The sequence below is a fragment of the Acinonyx jubatus genome, chromosome F2 (genome assembly GCF_027475565.1).
Source record: "Acinonyx jubatus isolate Ajub_Pintada_27869175 chromosome F2, VMU_Ajub_asm_v1.0, whole genome shotgun sequence".
Classification (NCBI taxonomy): domain Eukaryota; kingdom Metazoa; phylum Chordata; class Mammalia; order Carnivora; family Felidae; genus Acinonyx; species Acinonyx jubatus.
The window spans coordinates 7829930-7848816 of record NC_069394.1 but is presented as its reverse complement, the minus strand read 5'-3'; the positions used below and the strand labels follow the sequence as shown (position 1 = coordinate 7848816).

The following is an 18887-nucleotide window of genomic DNA, read 5'->3' as shown; positions in this document are numbered from 1 at the left end:
CACTCGATCCCCGCGAATCTGTTTCTAATGCTGACACTTGAGAAAAAAGATGTGACAGGAAATCGTTGAGGACATGTTTCTGTGTCCAACTGAAAACTTAAACGGTCTGAATTATGGGCGAAGTCTTTTCCATGTCTCATTTAGGAACAAGAAGAAAGCAACCCAAGAAACCATTTTTTCTTAGCTCTTTGCTTCCAATACCCCCAGCCTACCCACCAAGCCTGCCGGTATTTTCAACCCAGAAACTGAAAACCCAAAAAGACTGGAAATTAACCACTTTCAATGATCACTGATTCACTTTCATATAGAAAAGATCCTTTCTGGGGCACCTGGGTGGCTAGGTCGGTTAGGTGTCCAACTTTGGCTCAGGTCATGATCTCACAGTTCGTGGGTTTGAGCCCCGCATTGGCCTCTGTGCTGACAGCTCAGAGCCTGGAGCCTGCTTCAGATTCTGTGTCTCCCTCTCTTTCAGCCTCTCTCTCTCTCTCTCTCTCTCTCAAAAATAAATAAATGTTAAAAAAAAAATTGTAAAGAAAAGATCGTTTCAATCAACATTAATAAACTGGGAAAAAATAAAATTAGGAACAGAGCATATAACTATTTTTTCACGTGGGAAAGAAATCTTGAGATTTTTAAACCTCCAGAATCCATTCACACACAACCTGGAATGTTTTTGGCCCTGTGGAAGATATGCATAAAACTGGAAAGCTGAAAAAGATCTCAAAATAAGCTATCCAATAGCAACCTGAAAACCTTTTTTTCTGCAACACATGCCATGCACTTTACTGACAAGGTGATCTTGCTTTTTCCTTCCCAGTACTGTTCTATGGGATATAATTCAAAAGGTGAAAACCAGAGCTCCCTCCATCCCACTTAATAAACATTTACTGAGCAACTACTATGTGTGTTATTATTTTGGGCTGCAGCAGGACGAAATCCCCAGCACCGAGGTCCCCTGCACGGGGAAGGAAGGGCAATATTTTACGTCAACAGGTACGCTAGAGTCCACACCGCAGTGGTGCAAGCATACTCGTCATGCAGAGGTAATTCCTCTGCTGAAAAATCCTAGACCAGAGTTTCAGAAAAGAAGAAAAATATCACACCAATTTCTCTAATAAAAACAGCCATCTCGACATTTCAATGATAGGATAACTGAGTTCAGAGGGCATTCTTTAACACACTGCAACCCCTTTGCCAAAGGAGGGGGTGTTTGCTGTCCGCTCACCGGTCCATCCGTCCATCCTTCACCCATTAAGTAGCAACAGCCCCAGCCAGCGAGGTCCCAGGCCAGACAGGCAGGATGGTGACGAGGACACACACTCTTGGGGAACATTTCCAAACGCAGCTGCTCCAGACCGTGCAGGACACGGATGCTCCTCCTCGCCCTGAGTTTCCAAAAAACCACAAGATTCTCTAAAGGATGCCACTGTTTTCTGCCACCAAAACACACTGTACCTGTTTACACTGGTCGGACTGGAGGCTTATCTGCCTCATCCCATGTGGTGCTGGCAGCCTGACGCCTCGAAGCACATCTAAGCTGTATCCTGCACTGCCTGCGACGCTCAATACATCACGTCCCGGAGCAGTGGCAAATCACCGTCGGGAGCACCTTCCTATAATCCTCAAAAGAATTTGGCAGGGAAACCGGCAAGACCCTTCCTGAAGCGCCAGGCCCAGCTGAGGACTCCACAGGTCACGGTGCGGAAAACCAGTTTCAGAAAAGCTACAGTAAGACAGTCAGAAGACAGCGACCTAGTAAATACAAAAGGAAGCTAACAGAGTGGTTAGCAACAAGGCGTGCGGGTCTGTTCCCAACCCACCGGCGCCAGGGCCCTGCAGACCGAAATGCCACATCCCACTGCGCGACTTCTGTGCAGGATCTTGTTGAGAGAAACCACACCAACCGAGGAGCGTTTCTGGGATACGCGGTCCACATGTTCACCTAGACATGCTGGGTTTTGTCTGCAGATCGGGAAAGCCGGAGTCGAACCAGACTGTACTAACTCCACAGAGAATTCTGTCACCTGGGTTTCATGCTTTGCATTGTGGCCTGGGCACACTTGGGGGCACCGGTGTGGAGACAGCTCGGGAAGTGTACTTCCCATGTATCAAAGGGAGGTTGCTGGGGGCACGGCACCCACGGGTCCTCATGTCAGAGCCGCACTAAGAAACATCTTTACTTGTGCCAAGAAAACCCACTCCTTCTACGAAGTTCGTGTTGCCTGTTTCCTGCTTTACCCTTCTACGATTCAGTACCAAATTCACAGTCTAACATGCATACCTCCCATAACACACGCCTCTCCCAGGGCTCTGCTCAAACATCAGCAATCTACCCGACAGTCCTTTCTAAATAGCCCCCAAGCACACTCCTGGGCCCACAGGCCTCCTCCTCCTTTTACTTTCCTCCTCCGCACTTATTCGCCATCTGACACCCTTTGTGTCTCACTCGTTCATGTGTGTCTTACTTTTTTCCCACGAGAGAGTAACCATGTTGATGGCAGGCACTGGTTCTCTCCTGGAACCCCAGGCATGCTGCCCAGTGAGAGGGGGTGTTTACGAAGTACCTCCTGAACGAACGGCTACAGGAACGGTTAACTGCATAAAACTCTACAGTGTGCATTTCACCTTACTCCGTGAACTTGAACTTTGCCCGAGTCTGATGTGTTTACTGTTGTTTTGCTTTTTTTAAGTGCTTGGGTAAGCTGGACTAAATCTTCTGTAAAACAAAGCAAGAGGCAGTAGAGAGATAGGTACAGACAGAACAAAAGGATGATCTAATTCCCAAACACACTGCATTTTAACAGCTGGTAAGGTCTCTGGGGGTGGAAATGAGCCAAACTGTTTAACTGTCAATTAAGGAGAGTCACCGTGATTCAAAACCGGATGATTTCCTTCCCATTGGCTCAGCCATCGGCCAGGTGACGCTGCATATCTAATACGGCCAGCCCGTGGTCCGTGGGGTCCACGGGGAAGCCCTCCTGGCTTCTCTGCCTGTCCCCACGGTCCCCACGGTCCCCACTCATTCTGCTCGCGGGTGCCTTTGGCACCGAGGGCTGCTTTTCGTGACAGATGTGTCCAAGTGTGTCCACATCTGCTCATTTTCACTCTGGGATTCTCTGAAGAGAAATAAATGAAGTTTCAATAATTTTAAAAACGGTATTATTCCTCTCCCCTAAAACATACCTCCACACACGGAGCTCCTGAAGACACGAGCCCATAATAATCGGAGGCAGAGTAAGAAATGCGTGAGACTGAGCTCTCTTTTTCCAAACCCCACTGTAGGTAAATTAGGCCTTGAAAACCCACGGGGAAGGAGAGAGAGAGGGCATGTGGCGGTGTGAGGGGATGACACTTAAGAGGCAGGGGAGGGTCCTTACCTGTTTCACGACAGTCACTGTCCCTGGAGCCATGGCAACCACTGAGGCCACAGCGGTGGCATCATGGGCCTCGGTGCCCAGCTCGATGATCTGCTGGAGGATGTTCACAGCCGTGGGGTCAAGTCGGTCCCCTTACAAGGAAGAAACAAACAGGACACCATTAAGCCCAGTGGCACTGGAGGGCACTGAGTGCAAAACCAGACCTTAACAGAGGCCATTCTTGGGTGGTGTCTTCTTCGGGGGAGGCATGGGTTCTCAGCAATCGCTCGCTCTAACAACAGAATAATCCGTGTGGTACTTGATAGCTTTAAAGCACTTTCTATAAGAACATCTCAAAACCCCAAACGATCCTGTGGGGAGATGACATTGTGATGAGACACCCACATTTCGTGGATTGGTTACCTCTGCACAAGAAAGACAGGAGACTTGCCTGGGGTCACTGGGTCAGTCACAGCCCAAAGCCAGAGCTGAAGCCCAGATGCTCTGAATCCACACTTGGTGACACAAGCCTGCTTCTCCAAACAGACCCCTGAGAAGTCCCAGCCCGCACAGCAAACCGCAAACAGGGTCCTGTGAGCACACGCACAGCAGGTGGCCAAGAGAACGTGCCAAATAAATCACACACGCTAGGACAGAACATCCAAGGATGTCTCAATTATTGAAATCGGTGGGCTTCAGAATGCCAAACCAGTTTAAGCTTGGGGTTCTATTTTAATCATCTCAGAAGATTGGAATCCGTATCATCAGGACAGCTACGGAGTATAGACCCGGCCTGCTCTCACCATCTGCTTGGCCATCTGCGACTCTTCTGAACACGGCACTCTGACCCTGATTGCTAACTCACTAAAAGGGAAATTACCGCATGATCTCTGTGTTAGCATCATGTTACCAAGTCTCCGCGCGCGTCTGCATCCCCGTGGACCCGTTTTCCTTGGGCCACGGCCCAATGTGAGTCCGTCAGTAAGAGACGGAGGAGGGGAACATGATGTGTGCGATGTGGAGGGCAGGCGCTGGCATGGGACTGGGACGATGACAGCGTTAGCGGCTTATATGTATTCACACTGCACCACCCTGGCGTTCCCCTACACACACACACACACACACACACACACACACACACACACACACACACGTGTGCATGCAAAGACACCAGCACAGACACACACAGATACACGTGCACACACACTCTCTGCTTAAGGGAAATGTGTCAACTGTGCCTTGCAGCCAGCCAGTCTGAACATCCAAAGACTAAACAAAACATTTACCCGAAAACTTTACTGAGCTAGAGTAAGGTTTAATTCCTCATGCGCTTGCTCCCTCAGTGACCATTTATCAAGCCTGTCACCAGGAGCGTGGCTCCCAGCAGGGAATCGGCCTCCATCTAACACTCTCTCCCCTCCTCCCGGGACTCACGGGCTCCTGAGACAGATTTGTAAGCAAATTAACACCACACCAGGTTGGTCCCGTATTGGGAGGCAATCAGGGAACACAGCAGAAACGTCGCATGGGTCCCAAGCAGGCGACATATGATCTGAACACTGAAGGTGCAGGCAGGTGGCCAGAAAAACCATGCAGGGAACAGAGTTCACACAGGGCGGTGCACAGAGGAAGGCCGTGCCTGCACAGCCCATGCAGGACAGCAGGCACAGAGACAGGAGGCAGGCGACACAGGGCAGGGCGCCAGGACCCAGAGCGGCCCAGCCTGGCTGCATGGGTGCAAAGTCTGAGCTTTAGTCCAAGTGCCAGGAAGAAACCCCAGAGAGGCTTTAGAAGGGGTGTGTGTGTGTGTGTGCGTGCGTGTGTGTGTGTGCATGCATGCGTCAGGGATGACGACAGACAGGCCAAGGCCAGAGCTTGAAGAACTGCTGAAGTCACCGAACACGAAGGAAGGAAGCACACGTTCAGGCCGGGCCTCCACTCTGGATGCCCCATTTATCAGCCAGGGCCGGGCCACCCTGTCCGCTGTCTCCTGAGTCCCCGCGAGCTCGGCGGCCCAGTGAGCACAGCCCCGAAGCAACAGCCCCACGGAGTGTTCCGCACAGGCTTCTACAACCTGCTCTTCAGGGCTTTAAGAACTGGGAAAAAATGGCAATTTCCCATCCTGCCTCTACTTAATGCCTTCCTCCGAATGCAAATCGGGCTATGGTCACACATTAACTGGGGTTCGTGTGCTAGACAGGGCGCTAGGAAAACATCTCTAAGCTTCACGCCCCAATCACCACCAGGCTGGCAGAGTGGTTTGAACTTAAAACGGATCTGGCATTTCAGAGTGATGACTGTTGACACAGAAATCCTGCTTCGGGGCTTTTCAGGTGGCTGGGAAGCAGGCAGTGCTGGGCTCGGAGCTCCGCAGGGCGGCCCTGGCGAGGCCGCCGCTGCCCCTGGAGCTGGAACCAGCCCCCTGGGAGACAGGCCCACGAGGCAGCCAGGGATGGGACAGAAACCCAGACGGCAGGCCCAGCTCCGGGGCTCAGCCGGCCATTTACTGCAAAGCCCTCTTCTCGCGGTACGTGCGGAGGCCTGGCCGCACGGCCGTCAAGTTCTGCCTCTGCTGAGCTTCCTGGGCTCCTATCAGGGGGCGGAGGCCTCCGGGTCTGACGGCGGGGCCCCCTACGGTCCGAATGGTGGGCCAAGGATGCTGAAGGGGACCGATTCACGGACACCGCTCCCTCACAGATTCACTCACTCCGCCTGCCTGCGCCAGACCAGCTGGAAGGCAGCTCGAGGGTGCGCAAGGGGACCGAGCGCGCGCTCTCACCGCTCTCGGAAGTGTATCTCAGATCCTGGAGCGCCGCCACGGCTGCCTGCGTGCCCTGAACGTCCTCTTCGGCTTCTGTGATGTGCACGTACTGGGTGGAGGGCTCCTCGGGGGCTTCTGTTGCTGGCTAAACGAAAACAGATCATCTGAGTGATCCAGAAGGCCACCTGTTACTTACCCACAAGCCCCAGGGTAACGTACTGACACCAAATCAATACGCACGAGGAGCCCCTGTGGCACCTCACGCACCTGGCGTCCCTGAGAAATCCGCTGTTCCAATAAAAACACACTTCCCAAAAAGGAAACGTCTCCTTGCAAATACCAAGACGATTTTATTATTTCATTTTATTTATTTTGTTTTATTTAACATTTATTCTTGAGAGAGAGAGAGAGAGAGAGAGAGAGAGAGAGAGAGAGAGAATGAGCAAGCAGCGGAGGAACAGGGAAGAGAGAACCACAGAATCCGAAGCAGGCTCCAGGCTCTGAGCTGTCAGCACAGCGTCCAACGCAGGGCTCGAAATCATGAACCGTGAGCTCACCACCTGAACAGAAGTCAGACGCTAAACCGACTGAGCCACCCAGGTGACCCACCAAGACGCTGTGAAACCAGCTTTGGTGGAAAGCTTCCTGGTACACACTCTTGCCTTAGGGAACGGAGTGTGCTGTTCGTATTTAGAGATGAGACATGCGCGGAGAGTCTCGTACGTGCTGTTGTCTCCTCCCACTGCTGTCAGTGCTGCCGGAACCTGCCTGGGCCCGGGGCCTTGAGCCATCAGGCTGACGGAAGGAGGGCACAGCAGAGCTGCGGGTGGAAGGAAGGGGGCGGGAAACACCGTAACACGTGCTGGCACCCAGCGCTCAGGGAGCCTCGGCTATTCAGGCCACTCTCATTTTCATATGAAGGATACGATAAACAACAGACCACGGGAAATGTATCTGCAAAATCAGGAGTCGCGAGGGTGGGAGGGGCTGGAGTGACATTCACAGGTACCTTGTGCCCCAAGGAGAGAAGAGGAGGAACAGAATTTCCACAAGAAATCTGCATCAATAATGCTCTCTTTCTGGAAGAGGTGGGGAGTGTGGGTGAGCTAGAAGGCAGGAAACACGAACGGCACCAAAAAAGAAGAACAAAAGGGAGGACCTTGCACAAAATTTATAGGAGCTGAAGTTCCCATGCTCCGTGAGCGCTTCGTGGTAACTGATACAGCTCAGAATGCCAGGTGGTTATTCCTTTCCAGGCAAGGGGCCAAGTTCATGTCAGGGTTTCCAGCCTGACCTGTAGCAGACACCCAATAAATATGTGTTGAATGCACAGATGAACAAAATAAAAAAAGCCTACTTCCTTTACCGGTAAGCCACGTGTTGCCTGACAATGGCTGGATCCAAGCAACGTCTTAGCCTGTGAAAAACAGGACCCACGCACGATGGCTTCTTTCTCGTGGGGGCAGGGGGGTTCTGCGTCCCAACCACAAGTGGGGAGGACCCGACCAGTGGCATAGGCAGCTCGTCACCCCACAGGTAACTCAGCACCTGAGACCGGCTTCTTGGCTGCTCTTCTGTCTTGCTTCTGGAGTCTAGTATGTGGCTTTGTGCCAACGACCTGTGTCGGATTCGACGCTCTGCGTAACGTGTTGGCATCTGCAAGAAGCACGGCCTTCGGAGCAGAGGGCCATGACCACATGTACTTATGGAAGCACTAACTGACCAGGAGACATGGGTTTTAGGTCAAGAAATGGCATTCTGATCCCTATGAACAGAGAGCAAATCCTTGCGGCATGAACTTGAAACACCAGAGGACTATACGTTCTCCCCTCGATGAGGATGTGAGGTTGGCCACACATGCCACCAGCCCCACCAATAACCACAGTAGCTGCCGAACCCTGGGGGCCTCCCAGGGACCAGATACAGACCTCAGCGTTTCGAATATCTTGTCTTTCAATCCTTTTGACCTGCTGGGTATTACCAGCTTCACTGCATGGATAAGGGCACTGAGGCCACTGAGATCAAGTAAATAATGGTTCACGGTCCAGCCATTTATTTATACGGGATGGCACCAGGGTTCAACATCAAGTCTGCCAGACTGCAGTGCACACACACCCTACGTGTTCTCACAGGAAATTTCAAACATACACAACAACAGAGGGATGAGCCTTCCGTGCACACGTCACCCAACGTGAATGATCATCAATTCACGACCGGCCTTATCTCCCCTCCGTGCCAACACACTCCATACTCTTCAACTGGATTATTTTGAAGCAAACGCAGGGGTCACAGCATGTTATCTACAAATATTTTAGAACGTATCCCTGGAACACGAAACTCTTTGAAGACATAAGCACAACGCCACTGGGACACTCCAACACCCAATGGTAAGTCCTTAACATGACCACACATCCAGGCCGTGTCCTCACCTCCCTAGTCGCCACATTTCTTAAAACTTACTCTTCAAACCAAATGTGAGTTACTGAATCCGTGGATTAGAACTGACTGACACGTCTCCTAAGACTTCAATTTCTAGGTTCTCCCTCCGTTCCAACTGCGCCCCCCCCTGCCACCACCATTTATAATTCTGTTGGGGGAAGCGGGCCATTTGTCTCCAGACTTTCCAACGGTCTGGACTTCGCTGACCACACCACCATGGAATCCCTGAATGTGCTCTTCTGTCCACCGTGTCTCCTGCCCGTTGGCAGATGTGGAAACTCAATCGGATACCGGTTTCCTTTGGGGCAGGAACGCTTCGAGGGTTGTGTTGTCCGCTTCCCGCAGGAGACGCGTGATGCCTGGGTGTCTCTACTGCTTCTGAGATGTCAGTAGGCAGCGGTCGGCCACTTGCTGAATCCGTGACATCACGAGAGGATTGCAAAATGGTGATCTTGTCAATCTTCGTTTGTTAGCTGGAAAATTTATAAATAGGAGCTTCTCCTCATCAAATGTGTGGTTATGCTGAGGTATAGTTTGTTCAGAAAATGGTTAAAATAATTGGACTCTTGGCCTTTACTTACCAAAACAGAATCGATGCCCTAATATCCTACAAGGTGCCTGAGCGTCTGCCCCAGGATCAGTATAAACCCAAGGACTGAGATACGCTGGATGTGCTTTGCTGTAATTACTAAATACTAGCAAAAGCCTCAGAGTAACAGTATCAACCCTCCCCCAACAACAAAATAATTGAAAAGAGTACGTGTTTCTGCAGCTCTTTTCGCCTTAGATTATGCCCCATGAGGGAGGAGGGAACTCCTACCTTAAAAGACTGCTGAATAGTTCCTCTGTGTAGCTATGCCATCGTTTTCATATACAGTTAGAAGCATTTATTTCCCTTTACTCTCAACGTTTAAGGTCTGCATTTTTTAAACGTTATTTTTTTTAATATTATATAAAATACATCCACGGTTTCAGAATCAAATCTGCACAAGTGGATGTGCTAAGAGGAATCTGGCTGATTTCTTTATCCTCTCCATCTTGGTGTGTCCCTACCCTTCCACAAAAAATCCCTCCCTTTGTTTTGACTATTTTATTTTGAATTATTTTTGACTTCCAGAAGAGTTCCCATACACCTTTGCCCCAGCCTCCCCTCGCATTAACATCTGAAACAACCACAGGACAATTACCAAAGCCGACAAGTAACACTGGTATGGTAAATACTATGAACCGCAGACTTCAGGCAGTTTTTCTACAAGTTTTCTCCTTGGTGTCCTGGTTCTGTCCCAGGACCCAGTGCTGGATCACAGTCTCCTCCGACTGGTGACAGCTCTCCAGTCTCCCCTTGTCTTTCGTGACCATGATACTTTGAGGAGTACTGGTCAGGTGTATGACCATACACATCAGCAACATCATTTGGATACATGACAGTTACTCATGATTGGATGGAGGCTGAGGCTTTTCTGAAGAATGCCGGGAGGCTTCTCTGAAGAATGAGTGTCCTTCTCATCATCACATCCGGGGGCACACGAGGTCACCATGACTCCTGAGGATGCTAACTTCCGGGTGCATGGTTAGCCCCGGGTCTGCGAGATGCCTCTACTGTACAGACACTACTTTTCCCTCTGTGATCTGGTAAATACTTGGGGGCAGAGATTCTGAGGCTATGTAGATAGTGTGTTTTTCCTTAAATTGTGTCTACTAGTTGTAGCATCCATGGATGGGTTTGTCTGCAGCACTGATTACTGCAGTGTTCTAAGGGGAACTCTACTTCCCTCATTCCTTCTACATGTATTGTTCAGAATTCTCCCGTGTGGAAGAAGTGCTCCTTCCCCACCATCCATTTATATCAGTATGGACTCACAGATATTATCTTATCTGTTGGGTTGTAGCACAACGCTACCAGTTTGCTTTGTTATTCAGGTTGTTCCCACTCTGGCCATTGGTGGTCTCTTGTCCTTTGACATGCCTCCACCTTTCCGGGGGGTTGGGAAAGATGCAAGATGCTACTTTCTAGGACCACAAAATACTCTAGGATCAGCTTACATATTTTCTGCCTCGGCCCTGGAATCAACCACTTTTCAAAGGACCCTGGTTCCTTTTATTGGAGAATCCTATTAGAAACCAAGATCTAGGTCCCCATGTGCTCACGGCCACGGGGTGCCACTGCTTCTGGGCTCTCTCAGCACAAAAGGCTTCTAAGGAGCACAGGTATGTAAACTAGCTGTGTGTGGGCACATGTCTGGAATCGGCTCTGAATCTATCTGTTGGTGTGTATACAAACACATGCAATCTATTCATTTATCTGGACCTATGATGTATAACAGGACTGCAATAAACAACCTTGTGCAGACAGACACCTTTTCTCTTTTTTGTCAGTATTACTTTCGGGTAGTTTTCTAGCAGTGGGATTGTTTAGTTAATGGATAAAGAAATGCACAAGTGATTTTACTAGATATTGCTAATTTCCCCTCCGTAGAGGTAGTAATATTTTGCATTCCCACCAGCAATGCGTGAGAGTGCATTTTCCCCTCAGCCTCTCCAACAGACAGGATGTCAAATTCTGGATTCTAATAGGTAAGAAATTCTCTCTCCAGTTTTTTTTTTTTTTTAAGTTTTTAAAATTTATTTATTTTGAGAGAGAGAGTGCGAGAGAGCGAGCACAGGAGGAACAGAGAGGGAGGGAAAGAGAGAATATCCCAAGCAGGTTCCACGATGTCAGTACAGAGCCCAACACAGAGCTCAAACCCACAAACTGTGAGATCATGACCTGAGCCGAAACCAAGAGTCAGATGCTTAACCGACTGAGCTGCCCAGGCGTCCCGTTCCAGTTTTAATTAACATGCCTTATGTGTGAGATTGATCACATTTTCAGATATTGAAGGTCATTTGCATTTCTTTTTCTATGAACCTTTCTTATCTCTTGCCCATTTTCCTACTGGGTTGTTGATCACTATTTTTTAAAAAGATTTCATAATGTAAAAGCACTCATCCTTTTTCTACGGTATGATTGAAAATATTTTCTTTCGTTGTTATCTGTCGGTCTCTTTGCCTTGTTCATGAGTTCTTTTCCACAAGTCTTTTTAAAATTTTTTCATGTGGCCAATTGTTCTTAATCTCTCCCTGTAGTGAATCTGGATTCTGAGGCATAGTTAGGAAAGCCCTCCACACCCTGAACTTACAAATGAATTCATTCACTCAGGTTCTTCTTCTGGTATTCCTAAAATATCACCGTCTTTTTATTTTTTTTTTTTTTACCGTTTATTTATTATTGAGAGACAGAGACAGAGCATGAGCAGGGGAGGGGCAGAGAGAGAGGGAGACACAGAATCGGAAGCAGGCTCCAGGCTCCGAGCTGTCAGCACAGAGCCCCACGCAGGGTTAGAACTCACAAACCGTGAGATCATGACCTGAGCCGAAGTCGGACGCTTACGACTGAGCCATGCAGGCGCCCCAAAATCTCACTGTTTTTACATTTAAATCTCAGATCTTTTTGCTCTTGCCTCTCTCTACATGCAGGCTATTCATTATTTTACGTTTATGGTTCGATCTGATGCTTATTGTGCGCAGTAGTCTTTCATTCACTCTTTTGGATTTTCCAAAAACAGAATCCTGTCATCTTCAGATACAGATAACTTGATTTCTTCTCTTCCAATTCTTAATGTCACCATTTACTTTGTCTTGCCCAACACAGTGGCTGATGCATCCCAACTGACGTTAAAGACTTGGTGACCTAAGTCCCAGAGCTTCTGGGACATCCTTGTCTTCTTCCTGATTCAACCAAGAAACCCTCCAGTGTTTCCTCACCAAGTAAGAAGACACCGGCTTTGGGACTGAGATGCATGTATAGACTGTTTTTGTCTTAAGGATGTACCCATCCAATTGTACTTTATTGACTATTTTTAATCAGCAGAGGCTTGATTTTGTCAAGTGCCTTTTCTGAATATGTGAAGATAATCATTTCATTTTTCTCCCTAGTTTTATTTTATGATGGATTATATTAAAAGATTCCCTCCTATCGAGCTATCCTTCCCTTGCATTCTGGAATGTTTCACACATTGTCATGACATATGATTTTTTTTCAACGCCCTTACTCTTAACCCCTGGATACGCTGATGCTCCTCCAAAAAGTCCTTTGATAAGTGGTTCTCATGTGGGGGTGACTTTGACTTCCGGGGACATTGACAATGTCCGTGACGTTTTTGGTTGTCAAAACGGGGGATGCCACTGACATCTGGTGTGTGGAGGTCCATGATGCCACCAAACATCCTGACATGCACAGAACAGTCTCTATATACAAATGATGATACTGTGGAAGATCATAATGTCAGCAGTGCCGAGATCAGGAAACCCCGCCTTAGGGAGAGACTGCAATAAGTCCGTGGTCGTGACACTTGGTACTTGAAAAGAGAGCTACTGGCTTTGAGAACACAGATGTGTTTCCAGCCAGTGACTGGTTCTAACACCGAGGGTAAAACAAAGATGGCAGGAGGGAGCACAGGCCTTCAGGAACAGGACAGTAGGGCCTAGATTCAGAAGATGGAGACCTTCCTGGTTCTCCTGGTGAGGACTCACAACATACTCCTTGCCTTGCGCTCTTTTTTCAGATGCAAAAGTTGAAACTCTGGATTGGTGAGTCACAGAAGTGAAAGTGCCAATGACACCAACACAGACATTCACAAAATGGTCTAAACTCAACTGCGGGCACAAATTTACATGCACAGCCCAGGTCTCACCCCTCAGGCAGGAGACGGGATTTGAAAAGACTTCCTAGCTTCCCGACCAGAAAACCCCATCCTCTGAGAAGGACCCACGCCTGCTCCATCTGTCATGTGCATCTGGAAATGTCAAGATCAATACCGTACTTTAAAAAGTTACCTCCCACTTGGGATCTCCTTCGTTTTCCACCAACTTCAGGCCATGCTTGTTCTTCAAGTGTCTGTTGAACTCCCACTTGGTGCCATACACAAAGCTGCACACAGGGCACTTCAAACCACCTGAAGGCACAGAGGAAAAAGGAGCGTTCGCAGCACATAAAAGGGCCCCAGTGCACCTCCCTCCCGCCCCTCAACTCCAGGGAACACGCTGTTTGTCTCCAGTACTTACATCCAGTCCCAGCTCCCCTCCGTACTAGAACAGAACAGCGACAGCACAGATGTTTTTCAGGGCAGACATTTCTAAAGCTTAAGGTACTTCTTTTCATTTTCCAATGAGCATTTGCAGAAAGTCTAATATACACGTCATATTTTCGGTGCCGGAGTAACAGAATTCCTGTGGCCAAGTGAGTAGGTGGCCTCAACCATTCTTTCATTTTTGTTTTCATTTGAAAATAACAAGTAAGTTAGAAAACAAAAAGAACTGAAGGACAAGGCTGCTTTCCTCAACTGCCTTTGCCCCAAAACATGAACCAAGAGCCAGGCTCCTTCACACCAAAAGCTGAGCCATTTGTATAAATCCCCATTTGGATTTCCCAGTAAGGACCAAGTGAAACGCCGCTATAAAATCTTACACGTGTTGTGGGAGGCGTGGATGCTTTAAGAGCATGTACAGCTCTAGGTAAAAAGACAAACAACAGAAAAAAACCCTCAGAGTGACACAAAAGACTATCTTTCTAAAATTCTATCAAGAGCAGCAACTAAATTAGTGACTGGACAAAAATCAGTTTTCACAGGCTGTGAATTCAGAAGCAAACTCCAGGGTCGCCTGGGTGGTTCAGTCACGTAAGCGCCCGACTTCGGCTCAGCTCATGATCACACAGTTCGTGAGTCTAAGCCCCGCGCCGGGCTCTGCGCTGACAGCTCGGAGCCCGGAGCCTGCTTCGGATTCTGTGTCTCCCTCTCTCTCTCCCCCTCTCCTGCTCACGCTCTGTCTCTCTGTCTCTCCCCAAAATAAACATTTTTTAAAAGTTTTAAAAAAAAGAAAAAAGAAGCAAACTCTAGCCTCAGAGGGAGTTGTCCCAGCACCAGGTCTCCAAATCCACACAAACGATTAGCAGGATTAGCAGGCCAGAGTCAGGCTACCCACTGGCACCATCAGGCCAGCACCCCGAGCCGAGCCGGGGTGGCGTCGTGGGCACAGCTGGTCTTCCTGCAGCCACCGTCGGTCTAGTCTCCACCCCGCACACAGAACGGGCTTTTGAATTTTTTTAAGGTTTATTTTTGAGAGAGAGAAAGTGAGAGAGTGCGGGGGAGGGGCAGAGAGAGAGGGAGACAGAGAATCCCAAGCAGGCCCTGTGCTGACAGCAGAGAGCCTGATGTGGGGCTCGAACCCACAAACCGTGAGATCATGATCTGAGCCGAAGCTGGGACGCTTAACTGACTGAGCCATCCAGGCGCCCACAGAATGGGCTTTTTTTTTATTTTTTTTTTCAACGTTTATTTATTTTTGAGACAGAGAGAGAGCATGAACAGGGGAGGGTCAGAGAGAGGGAGACACAGAATCTGAAACAGATTCCAGGCTCTCAGCTGTCAGCACAGAGCCCGACGCGGGGCTCGAACTCACGGACCGCGAGATCATGACCTGAGCCGAAGTCGGCTGCTTAACCAACTGAGCCACCCAGGCGCCCCCAGAATGGGCTTTTAAAAATAAACTAAATCACATCCCTCATAGGTATAGAACCTTCCATCAGACCCAGAATAAAATCCCAGCTCCAAGAGGTAGCCTGCACGACTGACTTTACTGTCACCCCTGTGTGATCTTATTCCTGCCTTCTCTCTGGCTTTGTCTCCTCCCCACCCTTCCCGCAGTCTCTCCTTTCTCTGTCTCTGGCATTGACCAAGCTCATTCCCTTCTTGGCAAACCTGGTGTCATGGGGTCTACGGCCAGTCCTTCTGCTGCCTCTGTCCCTGTCTCCATCAGACTTGCTGTGTTCTCCTGCCCCCGCCCAGGGTCTGAGATTTATTTCTTGCTCACTGGGGTACTGAGGAGGGAGAAGAGGAATTCTGTACTGATGACGAGGCTGTCTTGACAAATTGCATAATAACAGGCAAATCTCATGAAGGCGCGGAACGTAATTTAAGCATCTCCCAGATGCAAGTATGATGTGCTTGATTTTCACAATCAATCCCACGTCAGTGGAATCTGACAGTGTACTCTTCTGTAACTGGGGCTTCCTGTATACAACCTGAGGTGGTGCGTGATTCCCCACACAGTCATGAGCAGAAAAGGAAGCCAACCCAGATGGCCAACAGCGCGTCCCCTCGCGCCTTCAACTCACTGCTTTACAGCCTCGCCACGCTGGGAGGGCGCAGGAGAGCACAGCAGGCCCAACAGAGACAGGACAGAATCAGCAGAAAGACTGGCAACACCAAATTATAAACTTCCAGAACATTCTACAGAGGAGGCAGCTCAAACAGGGGCTTATATTTTCCAAAACTTACACGTTGTGCACTCTTTTTTTAGGCCAAACGAAATGGGCTTATTCTTTCCTACCTAGCTGATAATTAACTTAGATTTTAGCTTCCTTTGTTATCACTTACTAATCATCTAAAATGATGTATTTTCCTAGGATCACCTTTTTTAAAGCTCTCCAAGATGTGAGAACCTCTGCCTTTTTTCAGTTGGTTCAAGCGAGATAGGTCCTCCTATAGAGACTTAGCAAGAGGCAGCGAACAAAAGCGACCTAAACGGAATTAAAGACTCCTTCCGGGGTGCTCGTAAATGGAAACTAATTTAAGGAGAAAAAACATCCTTATATTATGTTTAAATTAAAATTAATATGCTAATGCCCCACATTAATTAAAACCTCAACCTTTGCCACATTGCCCTTAATTAAAGAACAATACATTGGGAGCATGTGACCCAGACTAAATGCAGAATGCGACCACTTAATTGGCATCAAAGCCGAGAGAAATTAATTTCCAGTTCAATTCATTGCATTCTTAGGCAATGCACAATAAAGGTCATGGGAGATGTGGCGAATTTACTTGTGGCCCTGGTATATAAAATGCACACCATAAGAACGGCCAACCCCAAAATTGCAGTTTCCTCAGAAGGCGTGATGAACCAGGCAAGAGCACAGGACGTCAGGAACAATTTTAAAAATCGATCATGGCACCTTTGCTCTTTTTGGAATGCAATGTATTCTGGAAGAGTCTTAGGCATTAAAATATCTGCGCTCCTTTGTGGTGGGTGACCTTATTGAAAATTCAATTTCATCTCCAATAACATTACTCCCAGGGTGGTGCGGAATGTGAGGCTGGGCAGTCAGGTACCTGGAGCTGGCACTGACATGACCCAGGAGCCACTTCCTGAAACTCCCGGGCCTTTGTTTTCTCTAAGATGAAATGCTAAAGCTCGGAACTTTAACAAAGGCACTCCGGTAGACAGAATAACGGACGCCCAGAGATATTCACATCCTGGAGGGAAGGGGATCCTTGTGCACTACTGGTGGGAATGTAAACTCCGCCACGCTGGAAAGCAGTATGGAGGTTCCTCAAAAAGTTAAAAATACAACCACCCTATGATACAGCCATCCCGCTGCTGGGTTTGTATGGAAAGGTAATGAAAACAGAGTATCAAAGCAGTATCTGCAGTCTCATGTTCACTGCAGCATTATTTACAATAGCCAAGATATGACCACAACCTGTGCCCATCAGTAGACACGTGGGTAAAGAAGATGTAGTGTATACACACACACACACACACACACACACACAGAATGGAATATTAGTAAGCCATGAGAAGGAAGGAAACCCTGCCAGTTTTGACAACATGGATGGACCCTGAGGGCATTACGCTAAGTGAAATGAGTCAGACAGAGAAAGATAAATACTGTATGATTTCACTTATAGGGGGAATCAAAAACAAAAACCAAAAAAGTCAGACTCATAGAAACACACTAGAAAAGTGGTTGCCGGGAGCGGGGGACCACGGGAGACAGGGAGAGGTTGGTAAGAGAGTGCGCGCTGGCAGTTATAAGATGATAAGATGATTAAGGTCTGAGGGTCTGATGTGAAATGCGGTAACCACAGGCGATAGCTGAAGTTTGCTAAGAGAGTAGAACTTACACATTCTCAACAAGAGCCAAAGGATTAGTGTGTGAGGTGATGAATGTGTCAGCCGACTGGATGATGAGAATCCTAAATATCTTACAGCTTTGTGAACGATACCTCAGTAAAGCTGGAAAAAAAAAAAAAAAGCAGTGGGGACCTGTTTGTAAACTGGATTAGGCCCCAGGGGCACTGTGAGCCCACACTAAACAGGTGGGGGTCCTGGCCCCCAGGAGCTGACGGTCTGGAATGGAATGTGCCTGGATACGCAACAAAGACAGGTGTGTGAGGTTTTCATTACAATGAAAAATAAATAAACACAGAGAAAGAAAAAAGCAAGGTTCACATCCTGATCCCTGCAACATGGGAGGGTCACCTCGTGTGGCAAGAAGGGACTTTGAGGTCGTGATTCATCAAGGCTCCTGAGACAGGGAGATCAGCGTGGATTATTCAGGCGGGACTAATGTAATCACAAGGGTCCTCCTGTAGAAGAGGCAAAAGGGAGGTCACAGAGAAGCCTCTACTGTCACTGGCGGCCGTGATAGTGGAAGAAGGAAGGGGCTGAGGCAAGGAACGTGAGCCGCGTCTAGAAGCTGGAACAGGCAAGAGAACAGGCTTTCCTCTGGAGATTCCAGAAAGAATACATACGCGTTAGCAAACTCGACCTGAGCCTGTGACACCTATCTTGGACTTCTAACCTTCAGAACCTTAAGATAATCAATCTGTGTTGCTTTAACCCACCAGCAAGTTTGTGGCCATTTGTCACAGCTGCGGTAAGAAACTGATACAAGCAGCTAGACAGTAACTGTGACAAATGAGCTTAATTATCAAAGGAAACTGGATACAGAGCAATGTGATGATACAATATTAGGAAGCAAAATGTGGACCCGGACTTTGTTAAAATCCCCACTTCTTGCTGTCTCTTAATCCAGTGCCTGTCCTGAGACCTGGCAGAGCCCCAGCCCAGAACGAGGAAACGCGCCCAGGACAGCAATCTAGTGGAAATCCTATGCAAGCATGACATGGAGGCCCCTGGTCACACAGCATGCTGTCAGAACACTACCTGGATCTCTCTCAAACCCCAGATCAGCAGATCAGCAGCTAGATCAGCAACTAGACCTGGAGACAAAAAAACTCAGAAAGAGTAAACGGCAGCCTGTGTGTGCGAGATCCTCTGACACAGGATCATGTGACCACTATGGAATGCGAGCCAATCACTGTCCCAGAACAGGACCATATGCTTCCTCCTCCTCTTCCTCCTTAACAAGTGCAAACGTGAGACAAGCTTCAGGGGGGACCGGCCGGGCCCTCGCCCACTTTGTGGCCTGGGCTGACCACTCTCCC

At 48.5% G+C, this 18887-nt stretch overlaps 1 protein-coding gene across 7 annotated transcripts in view; it reads right to left on the bottom strand.

Moving 5' to 3' along the window:
- Positions 1–18887, bottom strand: part of ZFAT (zinc finger and AT-hook domain containing) — a 282959-nt gene that overhangs the window by 21971 nt on the left and 242101 nt on the right. For 4 of the 7 annotated variants that reach the window (XM_053208115.1, XM_053208113.1, XM_053208114.1 and 1 more), the window contains 3 exons: positions 13432–13550; positions 6064–6262; positions 3378–3508 (listed from right to left, as the gene is read on the bottom strand). In XM_053208115.1, coding sequence (XP_053064090.1) covers positions 3378–3508; positions 6064–6262; positions 13432–13550 — 449 coding nt within the window. Of the gene's footprint in view, positions 1–3377; positions 3509–6063; positions 6263–13431; positions 13551–18887 lie in introns of those variants that run through there. The other 3 variants (XM_027063852.2, XM_027063853.2, XR_008292503.1) reach the window with 2 other exon arrangements.